This window comes from Hyperolius riggenbachi, chromosome 4 (assembly GCF_040937935.1).
Source record: "Hyperolius riggenbachi isolate aHypRig1 chromosome 4, aHypRig1.pri, whole genome shotgun sequence".
Lineage (NCBI taxonomy): Eukaryota > Metazoa > Chordata > Amphibia > Anura > Hyperoliidae > Hyperolius > Hyperolius riggenbachi.
Window position 1 is genome coordinate 439,280,250 of NC_090649.1, and position 13,172 is coordinate 439,293,421.

At 45.5% G+C, this 13,172-nt stretch overlaps 1 protein-coding gene across 2 annotated transcripts in view; it reads right to left on the reverse strand.

Annotated features, from left to right (window-relative positions):
* The window catches only part of EML6 (EMAP like 6), a 245,299-nt gene that overhangs the window by 151,539 nt on the left and 80,588 nt on the right, over positions 1 to 13,172 (reverse strand). For both annotated transcript variants that reach the window (XM_068232562.1, XM_068232561.1), the window contains exons 9-11: positions 9,161 to 9,417; positions 7,327 to 7,539; positions 2,859 to 3,026 (exon numbers count right to left, since the gene is read on the reverse strand). In XM_068232562.1, the coding sequence (XP_068088663.1) occupies positions 2,859 to 3,026; positions 7,327 to 7,539; positions 9,161 to 9,417 (638 nt within the window). The remainder of the gene's footprint in view (positions 1 to 2,858; positions 3,027 to 7,326; positions 7,540 to 9,160; positions 9,418 to 13,172) is intronic.

A 13,172-nucleotide genomic window follows, 5' to 3' on the forward strand; every position in this document is an offset into this window, starting at 1 on the left:
GTGTGCATGCGCAGTAGCGGCTCTATGCTTGGGCTCTGGCGAAAATAGAGCCCAATTAGGTGTGCTCTACTGACAGATAGACACAAAACATTTATATCACGCTTTTCTCCTGGCGGACTCAAAGCGGCAGAGCTACAGCCACTAGGATGCGCACTATAGGCATTAGCAGTGTTAGGGAGTCTTGCCCAAGGTCTCCTACTGAATAGGTGCTGGCTTAATGAACATGAAGAGCCGAGCTTCGAACCCTGGTCTCCTGTGTCAGAGCCCTTAACCATTACACCATCCAGCTACTACTGGATAGGTGTGAGCCGCCTGCACCTGCACAATAGAGAGGACCTAATCGGGCTCTGCTGTTTTCGCCAGAGCTCGAGCAGAGAGTCGCTATTGAGGCCAGCTTCTCCTCCAGGCTGCCAGTGCTGGATTGGGATGGTGAAGGAAGATGGGGAAGCCTCATTCGGATCCAGGGTCTTCCCCCTTCTGAGATAAGTAACCCCCAGGGGCTCTTTTTTCTGTTGCAGGTTTACTTTAAGATGGCCATTAACAGCAGGGGTCGAGTCCTGCGTGAACGCGGGGGGACGGAGTCCACCCACTTTTTTTGGACAGTGGACGCCGTCCCCCCTAGCACCCTGGAGAGGAGCAGCGCAGCAGAGAGGAGCATTGTGCGCAGCGTGGGGAAGGGCGGACGTTTCCCCCCCCCCCTTCCCTCACCTTGGGGCTCCTCTCCCTGGCTCTTCCCTCCATAAAGATTGCGGCGGTGACTGGCAGCGGCATCATTGGGCGGGACTAACCTCCTCCAGTGTTCCGGCAAGTGGTGGTTTTCCTTGGCAGATTTTAGTGGGCCATATAGAGTGCTTGAGGGGGGGGGGATGCCCATCATGTAAAACTTGCACTGGGTCCCAGAGCTCCTTAGCTACGCCACTGATTAGACAACAGCTTCACCTTCTAAAGTTTTGTGCCTTATCACTTAAAGGAGTTATCAGCCAAAATAAAAAATATGAGCTTTACTCACCTGCTGGGGCTTTCTCCAACCCCTTGCTGCCGACTGTCCCATGCCGACCGGTCTGCTCCCCGCCGCCGTCCCGGGCTCCCCGCACGGTGCAGAGGCCGACCGCGGAGTTGGCCTTACTGCGCCTGCGCGAACCGCCGCTGTCAATTATTGCCACGTGGTCCACGGCGCACTACACAGGCGCAGAACAACTGCGCTGTGGACCACTTGACTATGATTGACAGCGGCGGTTCGCGCAGGCGCAGTAAGACCTCTGCAGCGTGCCAGGAGCACGAGACGGCGGTGGAGAGAGGACCGTCGGCAGCAAGGGGTGCGAGAAAGCCTCAGGTGAGTAAAGCTCATTTTTTTTAATTTCGGCTGATAACTCCTTTAAAGATGAACTTAAACGATGGTTAATGTGTTTGATCCACAACGATCCAGCACAACATCTTTATTACCGGCAGACAAGAAAACAAAGAACTAGACCACACCAACTGCCATTATATATAACCACACCCACTAACAATGCGATAGGCTAAAAGATTTCTTTTTTATAGATATATATATATATGCACAGAGGGAGATACTGGTTGCTTGGCAGTTGGAGACTGCCCACAGATATTGCCCACAGTGCAACAAGGTTCACAGAAAGGAAACTGTCATGACCATGGTCATGACATCACACTGTGGGAGGAGTTTTACCACAATATCATCCACACAGACCTCCTCCCCCCTGATGATCTATTTGAGAAAAGGTAAGGATTTCTCGTAGGAAAGGGGGTATCAGCTACTGATTAGGATGAAGTTCAATCCTTGGTTAAAGTTCTTCTACTTATTCAGCAGTGTTGCTCTGGGAGACATCTCAAGCTCACTCCAACCTGAATTATCGCAAATTCTTTCTGTTTTAGGAAAGCAAACTTTTGTTTTTCTTTAAAGGAGAACTCCATCATTAGCAGCACCAGCAAGAGTGCAATTATATATGTGATACATCATTTTATTATCTTGCTTGAAGAATATCTCTATCTAACCTCAGCAGATCGCTGTTTAACTTCCCGACTCCCAGCATGCTTTGCTCAGCCATCCTGATTTTTAACTTGTTGAACTCTGCCCTGTATCTGGGAAACACACTCGCTCCAAAAGGACAATCCCTATAGGTATAATAGTGAGATCGGTCGCTCACAAGAGTACAATTTAATCGTTAAAACTTAAAAAAAGCACCTCGGTAAAGTGCTTCTGAATGCAGGATCAACACTGATTGGTGTACAGAATGAGTCTTATGGAGGTCTTTGCTTATCCCCCACACACACGCAATTGTGGTGTGGTGTAGCTACTCCATATGATCGACCAATCCTGCACGTGTGTAGGTAGTGATAGTACAACAGAGTGCCAAGTCGAAGTATCTGGGAAACATGGTTTGCCATCCTGTTTAACCCTGCCTGAGAGTTTGTGATTCACCTTGAACCCTATTGTCCATTTCCAAATGAACTCTGGACTGTTCCTGGATTTGGATTGTTTGCAGTCTGCCTCGGATTGTTAACGGTTATGCTCTGGTTGGACAGCCTGAAGTAGCCAATGATCTTTTGGCACTTGACAGTAAAAAGAAGAGGGGGCGGACCTTGTCATGCAAAGGGGCAGGGCTTAGCTCAATGAAAGGCAGTCAAAATCTACTTGCATTGTACCAGAGGTATGTAGAGATTTATTCGAGGATTAAGTTCAAGGCTAGCAGGCAGCACAAACTGTGGGAAAATTGTGGGTGTGTACACACCATACATTTTTAACATTGCCATAGTGTAACTGCAACAGTATCCCCTGCATATATTGTTCATTAAGTCACCTACATCTCATTTGTCTGCTAAAATAATATCCACCTTACCCTGTGGTGCTGTTTCGATGATACCATTGGTGATCCCTTCAGGAATAAATCTCCACTGGAACACAGAGTGGTCAGCTCCCCCTGTGCTGAGAACCCACTGGAAGTCATGTGACCAGCGAACATTCGTCACATGGGCAGAATGGCCAACATATTTTCGGAACTTGGCTCCTGTGAGATATGAGGAAACAGAAAGTACATAACAACCACATTCTAACTCAAGACTATGTTAGCAAAATCAATTAACAAAACCGCAAATAAAGAAATATCTCAGGTCACAAAAATAAGAATTTATTGCTTTACACATGCGAGATAAAATAGCTTATAATCAGTCGAATTTGCTTTCTGCATATCCTAAAAATTTAATCCAGTGAACACTTTCCTAGCAGAAAATGGCTTCTGAGAGCAGGAAAGAGATAAACAGCATCAATCATTCATAGATTTTAGCTCTGGCATACTTCAATGAATGTGTCATTGAGCAAAAACAATAAAACAGTTAAAACTTTAAAAGTAGATTTAAACATAAAATAAAAGTGTGGAATATCTTAAAAAGTCATTTTTTAGGAGAAGGTATATAGATACAATCGTTTATTTAAATCGTTTATTTTCGCATCGGGAGTCCTTTAACTTCCTTGGCATTAACCCCGTGCTAGGGTCAGGGCGAAAAACCGCAGCTTAGAGTGGTAATCCCGACCTCTGCTCGGGGTAGCCGCCGGAGGCTCTATACAGAGCAAAGCATTTTTTCCCAAAACGCGCAGCTGTCCCATTCACTTGCAGTGTATGGGATCAGCCACGCAATGCATACAAACGCGGATGGTGTGCGTTCGTATGCGTTGCGTTCCAAACGCACGGCCGTCCGCGTTTGTAATGTGAACAGGACCTTAAATTCAGAAAGAATCATAACGCTAAGGGAGTTAAAGAATCCATTTTATAAAGTAAAACGAGACCAGTGAATGTCATTGGGCACTGAGGAAGGGGGCGGTGCTAGAACCAGCATAGATACTGGTGCACACTTTGACATGTTCAGAGTTATGGCCACTTAGAGGAAGAGGATGGCCTGACCTATGGAGATGCAGCTTGCAGAACAGCCGGTGTAGAAGATGGATGGGAAGATGGAAATTACATCCACTCAGCAGTCAGACTGCGTCCGCTCTGTCAGTGTAAATGCTGCATTTTCATATTCCACCGATGTCTACCATTAATTAGCATTGATAAATAGCTGGATGGCGCATTAGGCTATTACTTATAACACCTCTGTTATTTATTCATGGACAGCTCAGGCTTCTAAAAAAGAATTCACTTTATCTTGGAAAGGCACATTTTTTCCCTTCAGTTCTGTAATAGTAATAAATATTTAAAGTGAGTACTAAGCTGAGACCTGGGAGCCTTTCCCCATGTGAGCTGGATTATAATGTCTGAAGACTGGCTGGGAACACATATGTATAGATTACATTTTCACTTAAAGTGAACCCGAAGTGAGAGTGATAGGGAGGCTGCCATATTTATTTCCTTTTACACAATACTAGTTGCCTGGCAGTCCTGCTGATCTATTTGGCTGCAGTAGTGACTAATTTACACCAGAAACAAGCATGCAGCCAATCTTGTCAGTTCTGACAATATTATCAGAAACCCCCAACCTGCTGCATGCTTGTTCAGGGTCTATGGTTGAAAGTATTAGAGGCAGAGGACCAGCAGGGCTGCCAGGCAACTGGTATTGCTTAAAAGGAAATAAATATGTCCGCCTCCATATTATTCTCACCTCGGGTTCCCTTTAACTCCAAGGAGAAAGTATTTGAGTTCAATTAAACATACCTGTCCTGCTGTCCGGTGCTGAAATGGTGCTGAATGCTTGTGTTCGAGTTTTGAGCCACGTATTGCTGAATTCGAACACCAACACTATTTCCAATCACTGCTATCAATTTTAGCAACTATTTTGGACTTGAGAAAATTGTTGACATAATAGCTGCCCTTAAAGTACACCTTTAAGAATAAAAACTTCCCCTAGGGCGCAGGTGTCAAACACAAGGCCTGCTGGCTGAATGTGGCCCTTGTAATCAGTAAAAGAACAAGCGCACATTGCCTTCCCGTCCAGCGTAGGACACCACTGACAGAGTTTCTGAATGAAACATTGTGTGCTGTGGTGCAGCAATAACCCACACAATAACACCCAATCCGCCGCCCCTGACAAAATTACCATGGGGTCCGCTCTGGGGATCCAAACCTCTTAACCTCCCATTTGGATGGTAAAACACACACACTTTCCCCCCCAAACCATCTCCCCACTTAGCGGAGCAGTGTAATATTTACCTGCTCCAGCGAACGTCTCTTCAGTTCCTCCTGGCAGTCGCACGCTCTGTGCTTCCATACCTCCTTCTCCCAACCATGTGACATACCTCAGGAGCCAGAGGGATGCAGCATAGAGCATGTCAGGAAGACCAGATGAGACGTGAAGCAGCACTGAAGCAGGTAAATATGCGCTACTGTGCAGAAGGGGAGGAGTCAGTCCCCACAGTCACTATAGTTATGCCACTTAGTTTGAGACTATTCAATAAATGTAAATCCTGATAAAAAAAATGTGGCCTGTAACTTAGACTAGGTTTTAGACTTTGGCCCCTTGTGTGATTGAGTTTGGAGCCTCTGGATCTTAACCACTTAAGGACCGGGGCTGTTCTTTCAGATCTGCGCTGCGTGGGCTCTCCAGCCCGCAGCGCAGATCGTGTGCACAGCAGGGCGATCAGACTTCACCCCTTTTTTCCCCACTGGGGGATGAACGCAGCAGCGCCGTATTGATGTAAACAGCGGGGATTTCTTCGATTGGCGGCTCGCACACTGTTCACGGAGTCACGTTTCCATGCAAAACCACAAACGACCAGCCGCCGCCTATCGGCGTTAGCTGGTCGTTAAGTGGTTAAAATGGCTTTCCCCTTTGTCCCTTGCAGACACCTTCCACTGCTGGGATCCCCGGACAAAAGGAAATTATAAACAATCTCCATGCCGCTGTGCACAGGCACAGTAGCAGCTTTCCCCTTGAGCTCCGAGTCCAATTGGATCCGCTCACTGGAAAGCCACTACTGTGCCTGCGCGTACACCAACAAGCCCTTGATGGTGGATTTTCGGGGGGTTTCTGCAAAAGGATGGACGGAGGGGGGCGGGGAAAACATCTGTAGGATCCAGAGGCTTCCCCCTCCTGAGATAAGTACGCCCTAGGGGCACTTTTTTTTTCCCTACAGGTGTACTTTAATGCAGATAGCCATTCAAAAGAGACAGCTGAAGGTCAATTCTCAAGAGCTCTGCACCAATATTCAGCATAGTCCAGACAAATTCTATGGGCAGTTTATTACAATGGATGAGACTTGGATCTACCATTTCTGTCCAGAGAAGGTAAGGCTAATCAATAGAGCAGGAACACCATGGGTTCCTTTCCATCTGCAAATTCTGCAGCCAGCCCAGTGCAGGAAGGACCATGACATCAGACTTCTGGGATGCTAGGAGAAATCTCATCATTGACTGCTTGCCATAAAGAAATACTATCACAGGTGAAGTGACTACCATGCCAACTTCATCAAAAACATGTGCAACGCTATCAGGAAGAGACAAGGCAAGTAAATGTGCAATGGGGTATGTTTTCAAAAGTATGTGAAGCTTTACGTGCGCTCTTAGCGTATTGCGCCTAAGCTGCTTGTCACCTACGTAGCTGCTGATTGAGCCCAACTTCCCTCTCTTTCCTGTTCAGGCTACCAGTCACTTCATCTTATGTCCCCCCACCCCCTTACTCTTTTAGACTGTAAGCTCCTCTAGCCATCCCTCCAAATGTGTCACAGTATTCCCTTGCCTTTCCTGCTACAGCATCTTACAAAAGTGAGTACACTTCACATTTTTGTAAATATTTTACAATATCTTTTCATGGGACAACACTGAAGATGGGACGCTTTGATACAATGTAAAGTAATCATTGTATAACGGGGTAAATTTGCTGTCCCATTAGAATAACTCAACACGCAACCATTAATGTCTAAACTGCTGGCAACAAAAGAGATTACACTCCGAAGTGAAACATGTAAAAGATTCTGCCCAGAGTGTTAATATTCTGTTTGCACAACATCATCTAGTTTACAAGAGCTTTACAGATTGCCGCAGTAATCATCTTCTACTCCTCCATGACAACATCTCTAAGCTGGTGGACCTTGTGCTCCTCCACTCTATATGTTTGTGAATGCCCCACAGATGCTCAGTAGGGTTTAGGCCTGGATACATGCTTGGCCAGTCCAGCACCTTTACCCTCCATTTCTTAGCAAGGCAGTGGTTGTCTTGGAGATGTGCTTGGGGTAGTTATCATATTGGAATACTGCTCTGCTCACACCAATCACACCAAAGCAGTAAACCAAAGAACATATAAGAGGAAATCGCGAGGAGAACGCCAGCGCATACCACCTTTCCCCCCACCTTTCCTATATAAGAGGAAATGCCTTACCTTTTTTCAAGCTTGGAAATCTGAATAGTTTAACCAGTCCAAAGTCATCTCCTGTCACCAGTGCTGAGCTGTTGAAATTGGCATCCACTGAGTTGATGTCAGTGAGGTCTGTGTACTTTGGCCATATACCATTTACTTCCGGTCCAACAACGCAGGTCCACGAGAACCAATGAATGCCCTTGATTTCATCTTTGTTTGTAAGATGTTTGCCAGCTACAATATAGAAAGGCATAGGCCTAAGAAACGTATATTTCAATCAAGTAAAAGGTAGAGTAATATTATATTCTACTTTACAAATGTAGTGGTCATCTTTTTGATAACAAGAAAAATTGCCCACCATAGTTTTGCATAAATAAGAGGAACCACGTGGAAGCAGAGATGTGCTTCCATTTTATAGATTGTTGATAAGGCAAAATGATCAATTCCCCTCTGAAAGGTTTCAATTCAGAAATGAATAGATTCCTACCACATACTGCACATCAATGTTCAATAGATTAGAGCAGAGAATCTATTGAAAATCAATCGAACTGCAGATTTGCACTGTTCAATGCAGTGCAACGCTATGGCCCATCGATTGACTACAGGTCCTGCCCCACTTGCGTTCAACTTATATTTTCCATCCTGTCTGATCAATAATTATGACCGACTGTTGGCAAAATTGATTGATATTCCACTGATCAGACATTTAGGGGAAATCGACTCCCAACAGATGGATTGAATCTGCGGGGAATCAAATGGGAAAATCGATGAGTGTATGGGTACCTTTATTGTCGGGACTTCTCAGTCCTCAGTGGGACCTCTTACAGAGGGACTCTACTGTACACAGGCTGCACAATGATAAACTTAATTTACAGATAGCTCCTTTTTTAATTTTTAAAGCAGAATTACAGTCTGGCATAACACATAATAAGAGACCTGTTATCCTACTATTTTTGTCTGCAAGTAATGTAATGTCATCTCTGTAAAAATCTCAAGTCCCATTAGCTCAGAGAACAGCATTGCTGGGAGCTACCATTGCATGGATGTAGTGTATCATCAAACTAATTCTGAAGCAGCGCAGTAAAAACAAAGAATTTTCCTCACCAAAGTCACTGAATTTGATGTGTGTACCAGGCTTAACTCTCACTAACAAGAAATTACAGCCATAACACTCTTGCCTGAAAGAGAAGAGATTTTGAGTGCATGGAATAGATAAAAAGGGTCAATAGTGCATACGATTGTGACTCTGGAATACTTAAAGATTGTAATTCAGCTGAGACAATAAAACATTAAACCTACTTTTTAGCCGTCAAACAAAAATAAAACATTGGCCATGGCGACGAACGGAGTGACGTCATCGACGTCGTGACATCACATGGAGTCCCGATCCACCCCATAGTGCAGCCGGGCGGCGATTGGGCAGGCTGTGCAAGGGGTCTGCGGGGGGGGGCAGCCCGGCCCACTTTCGTGGCGGGTAGCGGCGCATCGTTGGCGAGTGGCGGCGATCAGGTAAGCCACGCAGCTAGCAAAGTGCTAGCTGCGTGTTTTAAAAAAACAATTATCAACTTCGGCCCACCAGGGGCTGAGCGGTGCCCTGCGGCGTCACTGGACGAGCTCAGCTCGTCCAGAACGCCAGGGAGGTTAATAATATACCCTGGTTCACAAGGCATGTGGCCTGGAAGAAATTGGGACCTGATCCCTTGGGGGACATTGCAGTCGATTCACTCGGCTGGTCGCTGCCAGAGGTATCAGGGGCCGCTGTACTTAGACTAGATTCATCTAGAGAGTATTTAAACAGTTTACGATTTAAGGTCAGTCACCGGTTTATAAGCAAAGTTAAGATTTGGGTACTAACATGGCATTTTGTAGAACAATCTTTCTCCGGCTCCATCGTTGGTTTGTAGGTATTTGCTGTCTGCAGACCAATCGAGATGTGTTATGAAACTGGAAGACTTGTTACACTCTCCGATCTTCTTGTATCGTTGTGCGACAGCATATATATCCACCAAGCCATCATTAGAGCCCACAGCAAGATAGGAGCCGTCCGGAGAAAACTTCATCTCATGGATGACTTCCTTCCTGTCCTTAATATGAACCACTTCCGTCATGTCTCTGGAACAACGCAAAGTACAATTACCTGGTAGAATTTCTTCAGAATGGAATGTAGTTGTTTACACATGAACCTAGAATGGTCACCAAAACACTGTAGCTGACATATTAGGACAGGTACCAAAAAAACTAGCAACCAACAACCAATGAGAATGATGCTTTAACACAGGGGTAGGGAACCTATGGCTTGGGAACCAGATGTGGCTCTTTTGATGGCTACATCTGGCTCACATACAAATCAGTGGGGGTTGATTCACTAAGCTACACTGCTCAAGCAGCGCAGCTTAGTGTGGCAGCACAAGTAACATTTTCAAAGTAGTGCATGCAACTGCTGTAGCATGCACTACTAACTTACTCTTGCTCCCCCCAAAACGAACAACTGCTTCAATTGTCCCACTCTGGACCCTGTAAGGTCCAGTGACTTTGTAGAACGAGATCCCTGCACTTTGATTGGCCCAATAGGCTACCTGTCACTTGACAGGCAGCCTATTGGGCCAAAGTGTGGGTATCTCGTCCTACAAAGTGAATCAACCCCCAAGTCAGCTAGCTAATTGTACAAGCTGTTAGTCGGTATTTCTCCTGTCTAGCTCTTGGGGAAATTGCTGATGTTGCTGAAACCCAAGAGAAGCTGAAGACGTTTCTGACACTCCCGCTGCCCGGCGGATCAACTGTATACACATTACCATAGCAACAGGGACGTGAGCCCTACTGTCCCAGTTTGAAACATATTGTATGGCTCTTACGGAGTTACGTTTTAAAATATGTGGCGTTTATGGCTCTCTCAGCCAAAATGGTTCCCGACCCCTGATTTAACAGTTAAAACATGATTGGCTGCTCTGGGTGCTCTCAACTTCTACTGCAGTGTCCTTCACTTAATGGGACGAATTTACTTTTCTGTGTTAAGCAGGTAAAATCAAGCCTGTCACAAATTAGACAATAGAAACCGATAAAGTTATGCATAATTGGTAGTAATCTGCAATGAAAATCACATGTCAAACTTGGCCTTTGTCTCTTCGACTTCTGTAGTCTCTCTTAGTTTTTAAGCGTCCCCTGATAGCTCATGGTGACCCAGAGCTACTAGGAAAAGGTATTCCATGTCGGCGAAGTCAGGCATCACTCCCCCTGCGCTGGCCTGTCCCAAAGCGCATGACCGAGGCCTGGTGTGCATAGTGCATGTGCGTGACGTCAACATTATGTCACACGCATGCGCAGAGCGTGCTGATGCTAGACCGAGGCGACTGGAAGAGGGTGCCGGAGGGCAATTAGCAGCACTGGAGGGGGAGAAAGGGGAAGGGGGGTGGGAGCCATGGGACTCAGGATGGTTTACCACACATGCCAGCTCCCAGTTTCTCCTATAATTTTTGCCTCTGGTATCCTTTAAAGCAATACTGAAGCATCCTGAAAAAAAAGTCAGATACTTTTCATCTATGGAGAGGGAAGACTCTGGATCTCATTAAGCCTTCCTAGTTCTCTCTTGGTTTCCCTGCTAATCCCTGTTCAAATTTGCCACCCTCTAGTGCCCTCGCAAGGCTTCAAAAGCACTCCCTGTCCCTGAATGCTTCCAAAGACATGCAGCTCTGTACTACGCATGCGTGAGCATGTGGAGTGGGGGCGCATGTCTTTGGAAAGCACTCGGAGGACACAAGTGCTTCCAAAGCCTTTTGATGATCTCTGATGTCGTATTCAACCAGTTTGTCAAACAACTTCAACAAGGTCTTGTTAACCTCTGTCAGCTTTTTCGTTTTGTGGTCTATGTCCACAATAGAAAAAAATTCCCTCACTTGCTGCAATTGAACTGGGACACAAACAACCATAAAACTATGAACGATGTTCTAAACCTCCCCATTCTCGCAACAAGACAGGTAAGGAGAAGTTACTTTTGAGACAAGACAAAAGCACACTACGAATTCTGAGAGAATTCAAATCCATACTAAAGTTGGCCACTAACGGTCCAATTTCTAGAGAAAAATCATTCGAGCGATCAGAAATTCTGATTGAATTGGCTGCAAATAATCTCAGTTGATGGGCACAATCGATTACAAACGATTATGAAAATAAGTCGTCCGATTGGATTTTTGTCAAACCAAAATTTGGATTTTCATGTTGGTTGCGATTGATAGGAAGCAAAGATTGGTTCGTTGATGGTGTAGTGAACGATTTTTCGTCTGATCAGAATTTCTGATCGCTCGAACGATTTTTTGCTAGAAATTGGACCATTAGTGGCCACCTTTACTCTATTCAAGACCAAGACAGAAAAAAAATATTTGGTTTGAGTTGCTCTTTAAAGGGAACCAGAGAGGAACCCAAGGTGAAAAAATAAAAAAGCTTTTATACAAACCTGTGGCTTCTTCCAGCCCCCTCCAGCCCCATACGTCAGGATCGCTCCCATGCCGCCATCCACCGCTGCCCGCGACTACGAGAACCGGCTCCCGTCGCTGACGTCATCGGAGCCAGGCTACGCAGGAGAAGTGCACCCTCTACGTATCTCTCCATACACTCCTGCAGAGATACGCAAAGAGCGCACTTCTGCTACGCTTAGACTGGCTCCGACTGACGGATAAGCGCGGAGCCGGTTCTCGTAGATGCGGGCAGCGGTGGATGCCGGCTGCCCGCATCTACGGGCACATGGTACAAGTTTTAATTTTTTTTTTGATTAGATAATTTAGTTCGATTATTAAGTTAGATCAAATATAAAGATTTTTCCATCATGTCCGATCAGATTTTTTCGAAAAACCGTGATAATCGTTTGAATTTCTTGATCATTTAGATCGAAAAACCGGGAAAATCAAAAGTTTTTATTGTACCATGTATGGCCACCATAATAGTAGCGATTGATTCTACCACCTGTCCACCACGAAATTATATAACGTCTATTTTACTGGGCAGTGCATTAAAGGGCTATGTGGCTCTCAATCTGATGCGTGCCTCATCATCCTCTCCATTGATAAACTTTGGTCCCCTTCTTACCTTGGCCATCATGTTATGTCCCTTGTCACTTGACCCATCAGCCCTCTGCCTCACTACAGGTTAGTGACAGGTCTATACAGCCTGAGCCCTACAATGTCACTTGAGGGATCAGGTCCCGATCCCCGTGGGTGGACATGCCACATACGTGTGTACAAGGCTTTAGAGGGAGAAGTGAGACTTCCTTACAGCTGGAGGACTGTATACTCAGAATTGGATCTCATCATTGGTGTCTCTGAGAGATCTAAAGCTGAATGCTCACCATCCGACCCAGGAAGAGGGTTCCCAGCAACGTCCTATGATGATGAGCACTTTCCGCTCCATCTCCCTGATAGTGGGTATGCGTGACATCATGCAACGACACACGACAGGCGCAAAGGAGAGCTCAAGCGATCACCGTACTTAGCGCAGGCTTGCCGGGGATCTTCAAGACCTGATCCACCATAACGGTTGTTATCACCACGCGTCACTAAGCATCGCTTGCATAATTGCGTGCTTGTACCCATTGTGCGAGTTTGCAGAAATGATTGCTCATCGCTAAAAAAAAAAAAAAATAGTCGACCATCTTCGGAAAAATGTTGTAGTAAATACGGGCCTTAAAGCGGATCCGAGATGAAAAACTAACTATAACAAGTAACTTGTCTATATATCTTATCTAAAGTTTAGATCGTTTACACAGCAAATCTAGCTGCAAACAGCTTCAAAAGTTTATGATTATTTATTCCTGTGTTACAATGAGGGCAGCCATGTTCTGTTTGTCACATTGTCACAGGCTGAGGGCTGGAAATGCTATC